General features: G+C 33.7%; 1 protein-coding gene across 1 annotated transcript in view; it reads left to right on the forward strand.

Annotated features, from left to right (window-relative positions):
* LOC101959192 (disintegrin and metalloproteinase domain-containing protein 32) overlaps nucleotides 1-18,490 on the forward strand; it is a 131,322-nt gene that overhangs the window by 111,617 nt on the left and 1,215 nt on the right. Inside the window, exons 18-22 of the mRNA XM_078031249.1 lie at nucleotides 767-863; nucleotides 2,034-2,190; nucleotides 10,832-10,870; nucleotides 13,854-13,892; nucleotides 17,631-17,669. Coding sequence (XP_077887375.1) covers nucleotides 767-863; nucleotides 2,034-2,190; nucleotides 10,832-10,870; nucleotides 13,854-13,892; nucleotides 17,631-17,669 — 371 coding nt within the window. The remainder of the gene's footprint in view (nucleotides 1-766; nucleotides 864-2,033; nucleotides 2,191-10,831; nucleotides 10,871-13,853; nucleotides 13,893-17,630; nucleotides 17,670-18,490) is intronic.

Raw genomic sequence — 18,490 nt, forward strand, 5'->3', positions numbered from 1 at the left:
TTAATTACATTAATTACAGTTAATTACATTTAATTACATTACATTACATTAATTAATTAATTAAATACATTTAATTACATTTCTCAGTTACAGAAAAAAAATCCCTTCCTAAAGTTATACTATATCTAAGCATCTAGAGGCTCAGATTACAAAATGCTTTTAATTAAAAATCAAACAAATGCAGATAAAACAAAATCCTGTCCTGGTTAAGGGTAGTTTTAAGCCAGTAAATATTTAGCATCCAGTCTGGGGAACAGTAAAGTACTTTATGTAGAGGCAAATACCTCAAACTATCAACATAAATCACTGAATGTGGAAATGGGAATTGAGGCATACAATCAGGTTGGAGCTGATTTTAGCTTTCTCAAGTATATCACTGTAAAGGTAGCATTGCAATTAGAATTTAAGTAGTATGTGTTTTTGAAATTGCACACTATATTTGCAGATAAATATTTGAAGGTGCTGTATGTTCTTAGTCACTTTATAGTTCTTTTTTGTTTTTTTTATTCTCCTTCTCCTCCTGCTCTTCCTCCTCTTGCTCCTCTTCCTCTTTCCTCCTCTTCTTCTTCTTCTTTGGTGTATATGTTTGAGTCTTTAAGAAACCAAACATTTATTTTGTACAATTATCTCTGTAAATAAATCACTGTAGAAATCAAATTATGTTCGGTAAAGATGCAAAACTAAACATGATGATCTATCTCATAATTTCACTTTCAATGCAAAAATATTTTTTAAAAAACATCCAAATTTTAAATAATGATCCTAGGTGTGCAATTCCCAAGGTGTTTGCAACTGTTCTGATGGTTACCTGCCTCCAGATTGCCAAACAAGTGCCAGAAGTGCTTTTGTGACTGTAAAATCAGGCAAGTACTAGTCTCTTTAGATAAGTTATTTAATAAAAATTTTCAAATTTCTTATCCTCACTAAACTAACATTAGATTTTTATCACTTGAAGCGATACTAACATTTTTAAGGCAATCTGAGTTTTCTCAAAGAATGTGATCCAAATATGCCTTCTTATTCTTTCTCTTTTTTATAATATTAAAATATCATAATTGAATCTGAATATCTTTGAAACTTTTTCCTTTTTTACCATTGACTTTCTCTTTTAGAATATTTTTCAGCTGGCCTCTGTATGATTGAGATTTCAACTGTAAACAAATAGTGTTTACTATATCTGGTACTATTACTATGTTTATGTTATAGAAGAAATGAAATAGAAGACAAAATTTTATTCCAAAGGAGTTTGTAGTTTAAATGAGAACAATCTGTAAATGGCAGCTTAAGAGTTTACAGAAGGGACACCAGCACAAATTTCAGTTTATTCTTTCTTTTACTTCCTGTCATTCATGCATCCACTGAGTTAGCAAATACTTATCAAACTCTTAATATATACCAGATGTCGATTTAGGCACTGGGGGTGTATAGCGAGCAAAGAAATCCCTCACATGGTGCTGAGACTATGCTCAATGCTTACAAGTGTCAGAATTAGGGTTATGAATTGAAGTCTCCTAATTTTTATGCTAGCACCCTTTATTAGCACCACAATGACTTTACATATAAAATTACAGCCCTAAGATCAAAAGCCAACGATCTACTAAATAAAAACTGAATATATACAAATACAGTGAGATCTTTTGATAATCCTGTCATTAGAAAATATTGAAACGATGCAAATTTGGATAACTTTGTTATTACACCATCTCATTTATTATTGCATCCTTTGACCCACAATTAGATTTTGTTGTAGCTTCTGTACCATGTTGAAAACTCTGGAACCTTTTGGGAGTTTAGTTTACATTTTTAGAAAAAAAGATTTTATATAATATATATATATATATATATATATATATTAGTATTACGTATATATTTGTAAGATACTATGTATATATATGTATATCTTTAAATATTATGATTATATAATTGTTTTTTCATGCTCCTTGAGTAACAAAAATTTAGAATATTTTAATAAATTTGTTGCAACCTGAAAGTAAAATTGGATAGCCTAATTTTTAATGTACTTTTGTTTTTAGGTTCAGTCCCGGAGAAAGATTCTGGGAATACTATGAAGAACTGGCTTCTAGGTGTCTACATTGGTTCACCTATTCTCATCATCTTAAGCATAATAGTTGTGGTGTGGAAGAGAGTGAAAAAGTGGTTTTCCACAGAAGAGGAATTCCTAAGTAGTGAGTAAGTTGAATTTGTGTTCTGAAGCTAACCTTTAGTAGCATTTGAATCTAATAATATGTAAGGTAATATGAGCAGCAACAACAATTTGCGTTTTATTAGGATTTTGAGTCAATATCTCATTTAGTTGTGTGAGGTGTTTGTGAATTTTTCTTTTTAAAGATGCAGAGATTTGGGAGTATAGTTAAATAACTTGCCAATGTCATTGCTCTGCCCTTAACTCCAACCCAGTTAATCCCATCAGGAGATTAATCCACTGATTGAGTTAAGACTCTCATAACCCAATCAATCCAAATGTTCTACAGGAGCATCACAAGTGTTTCTTAAAAATGTACATTTTTCATGTATCCTTCATCTATTTTTTTCCAATGACAATATCTTATATTAACATATTGCCATTTCACAGCCAGAAAATTGGTATTGGTACAATACTATTAATAAAACTAAATACCTTATTGACTGTTATTCACATGCATTCATTTGTGTCTACAGAGTGTTATGAAATTTTATCATATGATTCGTTCATCAACACCACAATTATCACCATTCCTTTTTGAAATCCTACTTTTTAAGTTCTAGGTTCAGTTTCTTTTCTCCACCTGGCTTTATTGAAATATGATTGACAATAAAATTATTTGTATTTAAGAGTATGATATTATGATTGGATATACATTTGCATTGTAAAATTATTACTACAATCAAGATAATTACACATCCATTACCTCATCTATTTATTCCTTTTTCTGTGTTTATGGGGGGAACACTCAAGATCAACTCTCAGTAAGTTTCAAGTATACTATACACCATAATTGTTTTTAAAAATTAAAAGTAGCCACATAACATGATCATAAAATTAAGAAACACAAAAAGAAAGAAAATAAACTAATAAAGTTGTATGCTTCTATTTCATTCCTCCACATATTTGGAATTTCTGATGTCCCAGTTTATAAATTTTGATTTTGCCTATCTCTTAACATATTAATGTAGTTATTAATTTTAAATTTTTCATAGTTTTCATTCCAAAGGTATAAATAGTTTATATCTTACATTTATAATTTCACAGCATTCTGAATTTGTCTGTGTGGTTACTCTTACCAGTGTATTTTATATGTGTATCCTTCTTACTCATTAACATCTTTTTCTTAAAATTTGAAGAGCTTCTCTTAGCATTTTTTTAATGGACAGGTTTAATGGAGAAACATTTTCTAAGGTCTGTCTGGGGATGTCTTTACATCTTCTTCATTTCTAAAGGATAGCTTTGATGGGTACAGTTTTAACCCTCTGGTTCTGTGAAATCTCATTCCATTCTTTCTGCTGGCTTGTGACCTTTCTGCTAAGTCTGCTAGCAGGTGAACTGGGACACCTTTATGTGTTGTGTTCTCTGTCTTGCTGCCTTTGGAATGTTTCCTCCATCTTTAACCTTTGAAAGATTGATTATAGTGTGCCTTGGGGTAGGTTTGGTTGAGAACCAAATGGGTGACTTTTGACTTTCCTGTATCTTGATATATAATTTCTTCTGTGTGTGAGTTTTTTCTTATTATTTCTTCAAGTATTCTTTTATTATTCCTTCAACATTCTCAAGTACCTCTGGAATGCCAAATAGTTAAACATTTGCTCTTAATGATTTCCCAAAGTTTCTGTAGGTTTCCTTATTCATCTTCTTTCTTTTCTTCTTTTCCTACTAAGTATTTTTCAAAAAGAATGTTTTTTGAGCACCCTAATTCTTCCTTCTGTTTGATCTACTCTGATATCATGCTTCTATCCTATTTTAAATTTTGCTTAGTTTATGTTTTTAGCTTTCTGTTTGATTTTTAAAATTGCTTCCATCTCTTGTTAAGGTTTCTCTGTTAGAGTATTTAATTGTATTAAGATCCTTGAGTTTCCTTAAAATAATAACCCTTTTTTTTGTATGTGTTGTCATTTGTCCATTAAATCATTAGATATTTATTCCAGTTTTTTGTAATGTGGCTTTGTGCCTCATTTCCCCCAAAATTTATTTTCTGAATTTGCAGATGCCTCTACTATTCATCACTAGATGGCACCCTGAATCCACAGTTGCTGTGATTCTGCTATTGTTGCTGTTTCATCACTAGAGGGTGCCCCAAGTTCAGATGTGTTTCAAATGCACAGCTGATGTGTTTAGCATTAACTGGATGAGTAACTAAACAGGGCATCTTGGTTGTGAATATATTACAGTAACCATGAGAGTATATGTATCTCTTTGAGGCCATCATTTCCTTCGGATGTATACACAGAAGTGAGATTACAGGAGCACATGGTAGTCTTATGTTTAATCTTCTGATCAACCTGTGGTTTTCCATAGCAGCTGCACCAATTTACATTCTCACCAATAGCCCACATGTTCCATTTTCTCTATGTTCTTGCCAACAGTCGTGTTCTCTTTCTGATTTTTTTTCTCTCTCCTCTCTTTCTCTTAGTAGTCATCCTAAAAGATGTGAGGTGGTAACTCATTAAGCTTTGATTTTCATTTCCAAAATTTTTACTGTTATTAAGCACCTTTTAATATATCTGTTGGCCATTTGTATATCTTCTTTAGGGAAGAAGAGTCTATTTAAATACTTTGTTCCTTATATTTTTTGGAATCAGCCCCTCTTCCAATATTTGAACCCTTTCCATATATTACATTTTAATTTGTTGATTGTTTTGTGTGCAGATTTTTTTAAAGTTCCACTTTATTTTTGCCTTATTGCCCAGACTTTTGGTGTCATATCCAACAAATTATTGTGAAGTCAAATGTCAGATAGCTTTTGGTAGTGTGGTCATTTTAACCATATTGGTTATTCTAATCCATGAATACAGACTACCTTCCAGTTTATTTGTCTTGAATTTTTTTTCATCAATTGTTTAACTTTTATTGATATTGTAAATGGAATTGTTTTCTTAAATTTCTTTTTCAGAGAGTTCATTTCATATAGAAATAAAACTGATTTTTGTATGTTGATTTTATATCCAACTTTAATTTTTTTATTATTTCTAACAGTTTTGGAGTGGAGTTTTAGGAACTTTTGTATGTAAGATTATGTCATTTACAAACAGACAATTTTCCTTGTTTCTTTGCAATTTGGATGCTCTTTCTTTTTTTGTTTTGCTAATTCATTAGGGTAGACTTTCTAGTACAATTTTGAATAGCAGTGAAGACAACAATTATTCTTGTTTGCTTCTTGATCATAGAGAAAATTCTGAAAGCTTTGCAATAAGTATGATATAACTGTGGGCTTCTAATATATGGCCATTATGATGTCAAGAACTATCCTTAATGGATATTTCAGTTATTTATAGTTTTAGTTGAAAAAAAGAAGCCACATAGAACATTCAGGTATCAGTCTGTACTTGGACATGCACTTTCTCTCTGTTGGTTGATACCCAGGAATAGAATGGCTGGGTAATATGGAAGGTGTATGTTTAACTTCTAAAGAAAGAGCCAACAACATCATTCTAAATGGAGAAAAATTGAAGGCATTGCCTCTAAAAACTGGAACAAGACAGGGATGCTGTCACCACTTCTATTCAAGGTAGTTCTTGAAACACTGGCCAGAGCAATTAGACAGATGAAAGAAATTAAAGGGATACATATAGGAAAAGAAGAACTTAAATTAGCACTATTTTCTGACAATGTGATTCTATACCTAGAATACCCAAAAAACTCCACCAGAAAACTTCTAGGACTAGTAAATGAATCCAGCAAAGTAGCAGAATATAAAATCAACACCTGTAAATCAAACGCATTTCTGTATATCAATGACAAAGCCTCTGAGAAGGAAATGAGGAAAACTACCATATTCACAATAACCTCAAAAAAAAAAAGATATTTGGGAATCAACTTAACAAAAGAGGTGAAAGATCTATACAATGAAAACTACAGAACCCTAAAGAGAGAAATCAAAGAAGACTTTAGAAGTTGGAAAGATCTACCTTGCTCTTGGATAGGCAGAATTAATATTATCAAAATGACTATACTACCAGAAGCATTATACAGATTTAATGAAATTCCAATCAAAACCCCAATGGCATTCCTCATAGAATTAGAAAAAGTAATCATGAATTCATCTGGAAAAATAAGAGACCCAGAATAACTAAATCAATTCTTAGCAGGAAGAGTGAAGCATGTGGCATCACTGTACCAGACCTTAAACTATACTACAGAGCAATAGTAACAAAAACAGCATGGTATTGGCACCAAAACAGACTGGTATACCAGTGGAACAAAAGAGAGGACACAGAGACTAACCCACAAAATTGAAATTATCTTATATTAGATAAAGATGTCAAAAGCATGCACTGGAGAATAGATAGCACCTTCAACAAATGGTGCTGGGAAAACTGGAAATCCATATGCAACAAAATGAAATTAAACTCCTATCTCTCACCATACACAAAACCCAACTCAAAATGGATCAAGGACCTAGAAATTAAAACAGAGACTCTGCTTCTAATAAAAGAAAAAGTAGGCCCTAATCTTCATCATGTGGGATTAGGCCCCTACTTCCTTAATAAGATTCCTGTAGTGCAAGAATTAAAACCAAGAATCAATAAATGGAATGGACTCAAACTAAAAAGTTTCTTCTCAGCAAAAGAAACAATCTGTGAGTTGAACAGGGAGCCCATATCCTGGGAACAAATTTTTACCCCTCACATATCAGATAGAGCACTAATCTCTAGGGTATATAAAGAACTCAAAAAGCTAAGCACTGAAAAATCAAATAACCCAATCAACAAATGGGCTAAGGACCTGAACAGACACTTCTCAGAAGAGGATATACAATCAATCAACAAATATATGAAAAAATGCTTATCATCTGTAGCAATCAGAGAATTGCAAATTAAGACTACTCTGAGATATCATCTCACTCCAGTCAGAATGGCAGCTATTATGAAGAAAAACAACAATAAGTGTTGGAGAGGATGTGGGGAAAAAGGTACACTCATACATTGCTGGTGGGACTGCAAATTGGTACAGCCAATATGGGAAGCAGTATGAAGATTCCTTGGAAATCTGGGAATGGAACACCATTTGACCCAGCTATCCCTCTCCTCAGACTATATCCTAAGGACTTAAAAACAGCATACTCCAGGGACACAGCCACATCAATCTTTATAGCAGCACAATTCAAATAGCTAAACTGTGGAGCCAACCTAGATGTCCTTCAATGGATGGAGGATAAAAAATATGTGGCATTTATACACAATGGAATTTAACTCAGCATTAAAAGAGAATAAAATCATGGTGTTTGAAGGTAAATGGATGGCACTGGAGAAAGTAATGCTAAGTGAAGTTATCCAATCCCCAAAAAACAAAAGTTGAATGTTTTCTCTGATATAAGGAGACTGACTCAAAGTGGGGTAGGGAGAGGGAGCATGGGAGGATTAGATAAATTCTAGTTAGGGAAGAGGGGTAAGAGGGAAAGGGAGGGAGCAGAGGATTAGCAAGGGCAGTGGAATGTGATGGACATCATTATCCAAAGTACATCTATGAAAAATTGAATTGGGTGTCAACATACTTTATGTATAAACCAGAGATATGAAAAATTGTGGTATATTTGTGTAATAAGAATTGGATTGCAAAAAAAAAGTACATGTATAAAGGCATGAATTGGCATGAACATACTCTATATACAAGGTTATGAAAAATGTGTAATAGGAATTGTAATGCATTCCACTCTCATGTATTTAAAAAAATAAAATCAATAAAAGTAAAACAATAAATAAAAAGCCACAAAGACGAAAAAAAAGAAAGAGCCAAAATATTTTCCAAAGCAGTTGTACCTTCTTGCATTCCAACCACTAGAGTGTGAGAGTTCTAGTTCTTCATAACCTTTCAGCAAATGGTATGGTCTGATATTTTACTGGTTTTAGCAATTTTAATAGCATATGGTTGTATCTGAATATAATTTTAATTTACATGTCTAATGACTAATGTTGTTGGCAATGACTTTATGCAGTTATTTGCAATTTATATTCTTTGGAGCATTGTCTATTTAAGTTCTTTGCCAATTTTTTAATTGGGCCATTTGTCTTTTATATTATGATTTGTTCATATCTTTTGATAATTTTTGAAATAGGTGATATGTTACATTTTGAATATTTGTTATAACTTTGGGCTATAAGTCCTTCATCATATGTATTATCTATAAATACACTCTCCCTATTTAAGGCCTGTCTTTAATTCTTTTAACAAGATGTCAAAGAGTAATAGTTTTAAATTTTGATGATGAAATATAATGTATCATTTTCTTGTCTTAAAGATCATGATTTTGATATGGTAACTAAGAAGTAATTGCCTTCTGAGTAATTCTACAACTCAATGTGTATGTATGAATTATAGTTCAGTTCAGTTAGTGGGAAAACAACTCTTCCTGTATCCATATGAGCACAGAAGATTATTTCCCTTATTTTGGATAAATGTTTTTACTCTGGCTCAGGTAATTTCTTCATTTGCTTGCACTGATTTGTATGACACACAGATCTCAGTGCCCCTCCATCCCCTTTCTACTCTAATATTCTTTCCCTGTGGTCTTCAGCTTTCTTGGCCTTCATACACTCAGCATTCTGTCACTTTAACCTAGTGAGACTGGTGGGAACTTGCCTGGGAATGTCCCTTGAACTGCACTATGACATGGATATTGCCCAGCAGTAGGGTCATTAGTAGGGCTCATTTTCTTTTCTTCCCTCAAAGTTCACCATACTGCATTGTATCATATCTAATGTCTGAAAACCCTTCTTTCCTATGTTTTGTATGGATTTTCAGTTGTATCAGGGAGGAGGGTAAATATAGTCTTTTTCTTCATCTTGGCCATAGATGGAAGTGTATGCCTTTATGGTTTGTAAGTTCACTTTAACAGGTTATTTAAAATCTCTGTCTCATAAAGATTTTCTCAGATCACTTTTATTTTTCCAAATCTTCCATCTCTACACTGTGCTAGAGTTAAGAATTCTGTTCCTACAAAGATCTCTATGGAGATTACATATGCATTTGTAGCTCCTAGTATATGAATTCATTGTTTTTCTCTGGGGTTATTAACTCCAAGTGGTATATAAATCATATAGTAGTATGAAATTATATAGTTGTGTTATAGAAAAATAGATGTAGGTTATTTTATTTTTGCTCTTCTTAAGGCAAAAATATTTAAAATAATTGCTATGGCCAGGGTTTAAGAATGTGTAAGATTTTGATCTGGGGGCCCGAAATTGTACTTTTTGGAGGTTTGAGATTCCCATTTCTCACTGTGGTATATATACACAGTGTAGTATTACTTATCCATAAAGAAAAATGACTTTGTGATATTTGCCAGCAAATGGAAGGATCCAGAGACTATATGTTAAGTGATGTAAGCTGGTACCAAAATACCAAAGGTAAAAGGTTTTTTTCTGATAGATGGAAGCTAACCCACAATAAGGGGGTGGAAAGGGGAGGATAAGAAGAATAGATTAGACAATGGAGAATAGAGGGAAGGGAGGGGGGATAAGCAAAGGAAAGACAGTGGAATGAATCTGACATGGTTCTCCCAATCACCTATATGAAAGCAACACAGTGAATCCCACCACCATGTACATCTATAAGAGTGGGACTCTAACTAGAATCAGATATATTCCATGCTTGCATAATTATATCAAAATGGATTCTGCTATCATATATAACTAAACAAGAACCAATAAAAAGGAGCAAATTTGAAAAAAAAAGGAAAAAGAGATTCCCATTTCTCTTATTGATGCATTTTTCCATTGTATGGAAAATTTCCATTGTATGCACATTTTCCTGTTACATTCCCAAGGCCACTGGTCAGAGTTTTTATTATTTCTATTTCATGGGTGACATGGCCTTTCCTGGCTGTCAGTAGAAATTAAAGGGTTTAAATAACAGCTCCTCCACCTTACAAAACCTGGGACCTCAACTTCTCAACAGAGCTATCAAATCTCTAGTCCTAAAATTTATAACTGGATTAGATATTTCTGCAGTCACTCAACCTTAGCTAGTAGTTACCTGTAAGCTCTGTTTTATCATTTTTATTGACACAGGTGAAGTCTTGCTCTGTTGTTAACCTCAGTTATGTATTAAATTTGTATGTATGTGTGTGTGTGGTTTCTCAACACTTGTGTATGTGAGGAATGGAAAGGGGAAATGGCTTTGCCAACCCACTCTACCAGATTGTCCAGAAATCAGTATAGGTTTTAATTTTAAAAATGTTATCAATTCTTTAAAAATGAATAAAAGGTTAAAGTTGGGACATTAAGGTGGGAATCAGACATTCAGGATCAAATGTATAGAATGTATTTAGAAGTGATAAGGAAAAGGGCCTGGGGTGTGCTTGGTTAGAATCCTCCAGGCCCTGGGTTAGATTTCCTGCTCTGCTGGAAACAAAACAAAATATGAGGAAAAGCATACCTTTGGTTTCTTGGTGTGTTCCTCATTGCAAGACTTGAAATTTGTACTCTTTGTGGATGAATATATGCACAAATAAAAATGTTATTTGCATCTTGTTTTAAGTGATCTTTGGACATCATTTTATTTATTGGTAACTAGTCTTGTAAAAGACAAAATACTGATTATAAAATAGTCTTGACTTTTATTCACAAAGTTGGTGAGCTTTCTTAGTACTAACTAAGCATTATTTCCATTTTATTTTAGATTCAAATCAGGAGGAAGCACTCATACATACCTCAGTAGGTATGTGAGTTAAAAGATACATGTTGAAAACCAAGAATGAATTGAAAATTCAAAATTCCTAAATATTTTCTAACCACTTTGGTAAAGTAAGGCACTGAAAACTAGACTACTAATACATAGTAATTTAGTTTCTAATACATTAGTCTCTTAGTTAATAAATGTTCATTGAAAGTCTACTCTGTACAAACAAGGAATAAAATGGCTGATGAGCTGGGCGCACTGGAACACACCTGTAATCCCAGCAGCTTGGTGGCTGAGACAGAAGAATCATGAGTTCAAATCTAGACCCAGCAAAAGAGAGGTGCTAAGCAACTCATTGAGACCCTGTCTCTAAGTAAAATACAAAATAGGGCTGGGGGTGGTTCAGTGGTTAAGTGCCCCTGAGTTCAATTCCCAGTACAAAAAAAAAAAAAGGCTGGTTGAACAGGAGATATGATATGTGCAATGAATAAATAAAAATAATACATAGTGTCCAGAAGTCACCCAATGTGTATGATATTAGTATAATCCTTAGGTAAATAAACCAATGCCTAAAATTCAATAGACCATGAGGGAACTCATGAATCTTGATGTTTAAATATCTATGACTAATTATATTGACTTAGCCCTTTTATTCTTTTTTTTCTTAACAAAAATCATCAACAAATAGCATTTTATATGCCTATTGATATTTTTTAACCATAAATTAATTTCTCATTGTTCTATGATAGCCCATGAACTGGGCTTAGTATTCTCTTTCATTGTGAAGACTCATGCATTTCCTCAAATTCAAAAAAGTCTTAGATTTTTATCTCTTCAAATGCTAACTCTTCTTTTTTTTCAATATCCTGTGTCTGAATTCCTTTTTCTTCTTAGCTGTTTTTATGTGTGGGTGTGCTCGCGCGCACTCACGCTCCGGGAAGGGGGGGTGGAGATACTTCCCTAACTAATTTAATAATCAGGTTTTTAAAAAATTTTCATCTCTGTTATTTCTTGTTTAATGGATTTTGGTTTCTTTTAAAATTTATATGGAAACCCCAAATGGGAAGTATTAATTAGTGTCTGGTACCTAAACAGGGCAGAGGCCCTGAATGTTCCTTCTTCATCCAGATGTCCAAAGCAATTTCCCTGATGCATCTCAATGTTTAGTGATGACAGCTTTTACTATCCCCATTTCATGAATGATGTGACCTTCCGTGGTGCCCAGGGTTAGAGAAGGAGGTCAGCTCCAAGTTTCCAGGCAGCCTCAACTTCTGATAAGTTGATGTGGTTCACATAGCTTATAAGTGGTTCACATAAATAGTTTACATATTCTGTATAAGCAAAAGTAACCAACACAGTTTTGGCACCATTATCAATTCGAAAATAACTGGGTTGGATGCAGAACCCAAATGGATCAGCAAGCTTTCCTTTATTCTGCAGAAGAGTCAATCAATCAGGCACTGGAGGGGCTCATTTTCTGATAAGAAAATGGACATCGGTTATAGAGGGGCTCTGAGTTTTATAGTTTACAATGAGGTTGGTTTAATTGTTGGCAACTAAACTGACATGTTGGTTTGGACAGTCAGAAAGGAAGTTGTAAAAAGCCCCAAACTCATTGTCACTGGGAAAATCTCAGAACTCTATGTTCACTGCTTGTCCTCTTTCTCCAGGATTCATTGTTTCTCAGAGCTTCACTGTTTGCTTTTCTCCTTCTAGGACTCATTGGCAATGGAAAGGGTAAAAGTACAGGGCGCAGCATTTCAGGGTCCACCTCCTCCCTTCAGGACCCATTGTGGTTGGGAAAGGATGAATGTTTGCTTTTGGTGGAGATGTTGGGGGTGAACCTGGAAAGGGATGTGTAAGCAAAAATAACCAACAGCTTCAGTACCATTATGATTGCATAAATAACTGCTCTTTTTCCTTGGGGCCCTTTGTTACTGGGAAAGGATTTACTGACAGAGGATTAATGATTGCAATGATTGCCTTTCTCTTCCTTATTCCTCCAGGTCAGACAGTTTTGGGGGGGGTTGTCATCTCTGTCCTGGGGGTTGTCATTTTCCATACCCTTCACTCTGAAGGCATTCAGCTTTAGTGTCTATTTGCTTTACATTTTCAATATCCTCCAACAACAACTATCATTAGAGATATCCCTTTTTAAATATTAGTTAGAACTTTGTATTTTTTTTTAAAGTCTTTATTTATTTTTACCATTTCTCATTTGTAATATAGGAGGGAAATTTGTCTCTCCTGTCTGCTTGATTGTAAATATAGGATAAAATATTAGGTTGGAATCTGAAGGTTATAATCAGATATTCAAAATCAAGCATATATGCTGAGAGCCATAGCCCAGTGGGAATGACACATGGCATTTTTGCCAGAATGGAGTAGTTGAGAGGTGATGCCAGCAAGCCATTGAGATGATAATGATTATGTTAAGCTGTGTATTCAATTGCATATTAGACTCCACTGTCCTCCTAGGCCTGCTGCTTTGGAGGTCTGCTACTTTGGAGTTCTTGAGGGGATTCCCAGAGAGTTCCCATTGGTTGGGGAAGTGCCAGAGGAGGGATTTCCAGAGGAGGAATTTCCAGTTGGTTTGTGTGTGTCCAGGAAGAAGGCCCAGTGAGTGGCCTTGGTGGAAAAGCACAGCTTGCAGTGCCAGTAAGAGTTGAAATAAAGTAGTTGCTGTTTCAATCTACAAGGCTTTGTGGCAGCGCAGTTATTCATGCCCAACCAGACTGTGACACATATACCCTATGTTGGAAGTGACAGGATATTGTTTTTCTTGCTCTTCTCCCTAGTTGGGGATTTGAATTTATATTCTTTATGGACATGATATATGGGTAAATAAGAATTTTACTTATTTATATATCCTAATTTAATAACCCTTTAAAATTCTTCATTAATGGTGTTTAGTGGTGTCCTGTAGGTTAATGCAGGTTACAAAATGGTCTGACATTCATTCATTATGGAGGTGTTTTTTTTAAAGCATTAATTTGGAAGCATTGTTTTCTCTCTCATTTAGATCCAGAACAGAAAGCAGCAGCCAAATGGATACTAGCAAGTAAGTAAATTAAGAGGTATCTCTTACAATAAGTTTGTGTTAAAAATCAAGGTGAACAAATTGATGATCAACAGTTAATTTATAGGTAATGACAATTGAAGAGGCATGATTAACCAAGTACCACATCCAAAAGCAACCTTCTGGTATTTGCCAATCTGGGAACTAGAAAGTGTTTGTTTAAATAAATAAATCTTTTCTTTATTTTGGTTTAATGTGTGTTGGAAACTTATTCTTTGGAACTTGGAGAATAAATGTTTGGTGAAATGTTTAAGGAACTAACATATAATAAACAGAATTTTAAAAAGTTATTATCTTGGAGTACAAAAAGGGGAAGATTTCTTCTTTATTTGGAGACTGTACAGCTAGAAACTCTACACATAGGCTAATGAACAACTGGGGTGAATGCCTGTCCAGGTCATTTGCAATGAATTTGCTGAAGAGAAACATCCTAAAGCAACAAGACAACTAACACAAAGTAGTATTAACTAGACCCCCACCATTCCCTGAAAGGTAGATGTTTTTGTATAATAATGCAATAAATGTTATGGGTTTTTGGGTCTTTCTTCATGTATAAGATGTTTTGGAATTTTCACTCCTTTCATTTGTTGTCTTTGTTTGTACATATAGGACGTTGGTGTTATTCTTTCTAGTTCTTTCAAGTCTAGTACTATTTCAAAACACATCCAAGTCCACAGGGTCAACTTTCTAGGATACACAGAAAGATTATATGATTTTGTTTATTCCAGAAGAAGTTTCCCTCTTCAATAAGAGGGAAACTTCTGCTTTTCTTAATCTCTTGTTATTATGATCTTTTCCTTTGGAGCTATGAATTAGTCTCATCCAAATGAAAAAGTTGATTTTGTGTATGATGTCTTCTTTTGCTTTTGTGACCAAGGGAGTTATCATATAGTACTCAAACACAGCAAGTCTTAATTACCTTTTCCTTACCTGAGGATATATGTCTTTTATGTTATGTAATCTCAGACAATAAAGGCCAGATTTATCTTGCTAAGTACTGCATAACCAACATGTAGCAGAATACTTGACATGTAGTAAATTATCAATAAAACAAAAACATAGAAATAAGTTTTATAAACAGATCTGTATACACATATGCACATACTCCCATCCATATATATGTCTGTAGTGTTGTACCTTTCCCAGTTTCTCTCTTTATATTACTTCTCCTCCTGAAATCTTTTTGGGGACCAGGGATTGAACTCAGGGACATGAGACTACGGAGCCACATCTCCATCCCTATCGTGTATTTTATTTTGAGACAGGGTCTCACTGAGTTGCTTAGTGCCCCTTTTGCTGAGGCTGGCTTTGAACTCGCTATCCCCCTGCCTCAGCCTCCCAAATCTCTGGGATTACAGGCATAAGTCACCACAGCCCAGCTCCTCCTGAAATCTTGTTAACATAACCTTTCTTAGAATCATCATTCATCTGTATTGAATGAGGGATGATTGCATCACCTACAGGAAAATGCATGTTTCAATTCAAATAGCTTAATTTTGTAATGTTAATCCTCTGGTTTACCCTTCTGGCATAATGTGCACTAGGGTGACACATTTAGGATGATTATTCATTGAAATTTTAGGTCACTTATCTTTGGAATAATCTTCTACAGGCAGAAAGTTAGTGGGAAAGGATACTGAAGCCAAATACAGCGGAGAGACAGGATGAATCTCTTTATGAGTACCACTTTAGTATATACCTACATTTAGTAAATACCTACATTTCATCAATATATCCAGTCTTTTCCCAAACAACAGAAGGATCTTAGACTATTTAACAGCAAATTCTAATTATTAATCTTCCCATATTATTGTCATTTAGTTTCTTTCAGATTTGTAACCTATAGAATTCCACACTCCATGAGTCCCTGTTGTCATTATCATTTTTTATGTTAAATGAATGTTTAGAAGAGTTTTAAAACACATTTATCAACTCTTTTGCTCATTATTCATTCTTGAATCTCTTTATTTTTCTTTCTGGCTTCAATGTCCTTTTTCTTGAAGTACTACTCTTTTAGTTTGAGCTAAATTCTGTGTTATGAAGCATTTTGTGTTAAATGGCTGAGCATGATTTGTTTTTATATTTATTTTTGAATGATCATTTAAGTGGTTACAGACAGCTAGTTGAGAGTCACTTTCCTGAAACTTGAAAAAAATACTCTGTTGTAATATGCCACTTACTGTCATTGATTAGTTTTCTGTTGTTAGTCTGATTAACTTACTCATTCCCTTATTCCCCTACTTCCTGTTAATGAGTGTTTTTTTCTACGTAGTTTCTAAGGTTTCAATCAGTGCCTTAAATTTTTTATATTATTATTGTTATATACTTTGATATATTTTTTTTATCCACCTCTGGATTTAGTGTAGTCTTTATATATCAGGATCCAGGTCATTAATTCTGGAAAAATTCAGTCATGATTTCCTCAGTGATTGACCTGTCCCCATCTTTCTCTTCTCTTTCTGAAATGTTTATGTTCAGGAGGGTCTTCTCAACTTAGCTTCCATGTTTCTTAATTGGATTGTTTGTAACTATGCTCTTATACTTCTGTATCTGACAGTGTTTGTTTTCCAAGCAGGTTCCTGATCACCCATTATTTTAAGAGCTATCATTTTCTTGCCTTATTCTTGCCTTTATCTCTGGAGATATTAAACCCCTTTAAAAAAAGGTTTTTATATTATATGTTGATGTTGATATATGAAATTTTTGTTTTATTGCACTGTGGCTGTGGTAATTTTACAGTAGTTTATAATTTAGATTTGTAAGTTCATCCTCAGGGCAATGATCATTCTGGTGGGAATTCTGCTTGCCCCTAGTTGTAGAGACCTACATTGAGTGGAGGAAGGTGTTCCAGGGATGTTTCTCCTATGATATGACATAAATGTTAAAATATTTTCTATGCTTGCCGTTCCAATTTGTGAGTGGTGGCATGGAGCAATCAAGGCCCTGCCCTATGGAGTTCTTGCATCCCTAGCTGATCCTTTCCATCCATATTGCTGAAACAGTTGGCCTGGTTCATTTTCAAGTCCAGTGGTCATAGCTTGTTATTTCCATTTAAGACTCAGGCTTGGACAAATAGCTCATTCCAGCTCTCTAACAAATGAAAAAAAAAACACATATCCTCAACTCCTTCCAAGCTAGGTTTATAAAAACCATATACCTTAAGGTATGTGTACTTGAGCTTTAGCTCCTGTTTTTCCTATGAGTTTCTAGTTTCTTCATTTTTCACTGAGCGATAGGAAAGCCTTTTGTAGCTCTCAGTCTCAGTTGTGGATTAGATTTTTGTGCTATTTTCTTTATTTTTTATTTTTTTATTTTTTTAAGGTATAGGATAGGAAGGAGAGGCTTTCGTTAGTTCAGTATGCCAGACTGCAAATATAAGTTTTAAATTACAAAATATGGCAACTTATATATCTAACAAATAAAAAAGCTAACTTAGAACCTAAAGACCAGATTTAGGAATTTAGAGTCAAATTTATATTCTGTGGTTAGAATTCACAAGAAAAAAAGGTCTCTGCTGCCTTGATACTATTCTCTGCTGGAGAATTTAAATTTTGTATTATACATTGCAGTCGGTGTTTAGGTAAACAAGAATGCTTTTTATTTGCATGTCCTTTGTTTAAAGAATTAGTATTGGTGTAAAATGGCTTGTTCTTTATTCTAAAAATAGGCAGTATTTTTAGTGTTAATTTTTAGATATTATTTTTTAAAATTTATATTTAGGTCCACATCGGAAGAGAGTACTCAAGCATATACCGGCAGGTAAGCAACTTAGGAAGTATTTCTTATAAATAAATATGTTGAAAACTTAAGAATGAGAAAGTTGATAATTCACAAATAATTATTCCATATTTTTTGAGTGATCACAATTGATAAGTACTTTGCCAAACCCAATATTTATATTTCCCATTCTACAGCTATTTATTATTTAAGAAAGATTACTGATCTTTATTCAGCTGACTAAATTTTTATTGAATGCCCCCTCTTATGATATGTAGGTGAATTACTAATAAAATCTATTAAGAGACAGATATTTATAATTAAATTTGCAAAAGTAACATATAAGCTGAACATTTTTTGTTTCCTTTTTGATGGGGTCCACAAAGGAAAATGTCACTTTGTTTGGATTGTATTTATACACACAAACACAACATAGACAATGCAGTGAATGATTACTCCACTTAGGAGGAGTTAACTTAAGAGACTGATAACATAAATACAGTGAAAACTACTTTCGTTATACACTCTTAACATCCCATAATTGTGTTAATAAGTTCTTTCTGAATTCTTTCTAAGTTTTAGTTTCCCTAGGTCCACAGGCATGATTTGTGATCTTTTGGAAGTTTTCAGATATTTGTATGTCTGTTTATATTCCTTTCTCCCTTGTAGAATTTTCTTTTCTTGTATTGTCTAGTATTTTTCCTTAAAGTGATCTCTTTTAGTTACATTCAATTTACTGCTCTCCCAGAGCATTCTTTATAACTGCAAGTTAAGTTTTTAGGTTACACCTCAAACTTTACATAGTTTCTATCCTTCCTGATGGAAATTCCCCCATTAGTTAGGAAAACCACAGTATTTCTATA

Source organism: Ictidomys tridecemlineatus, chromosome 14 (assembly GCF_052094955.1).
Source record: "Ictidomys tridecemlineatus isolate mIctTri1 chromosome 14, mIctTri1.hap1, whole genome shotgun sequence".
In the NCBI taxonomy this organism is placed as follows: Eukaryota; Metazoa; Chordata; class Mammalia; order Rodentia; family Sciuridae; genus Ictidomys; species Ictidomys tridecemlineatus.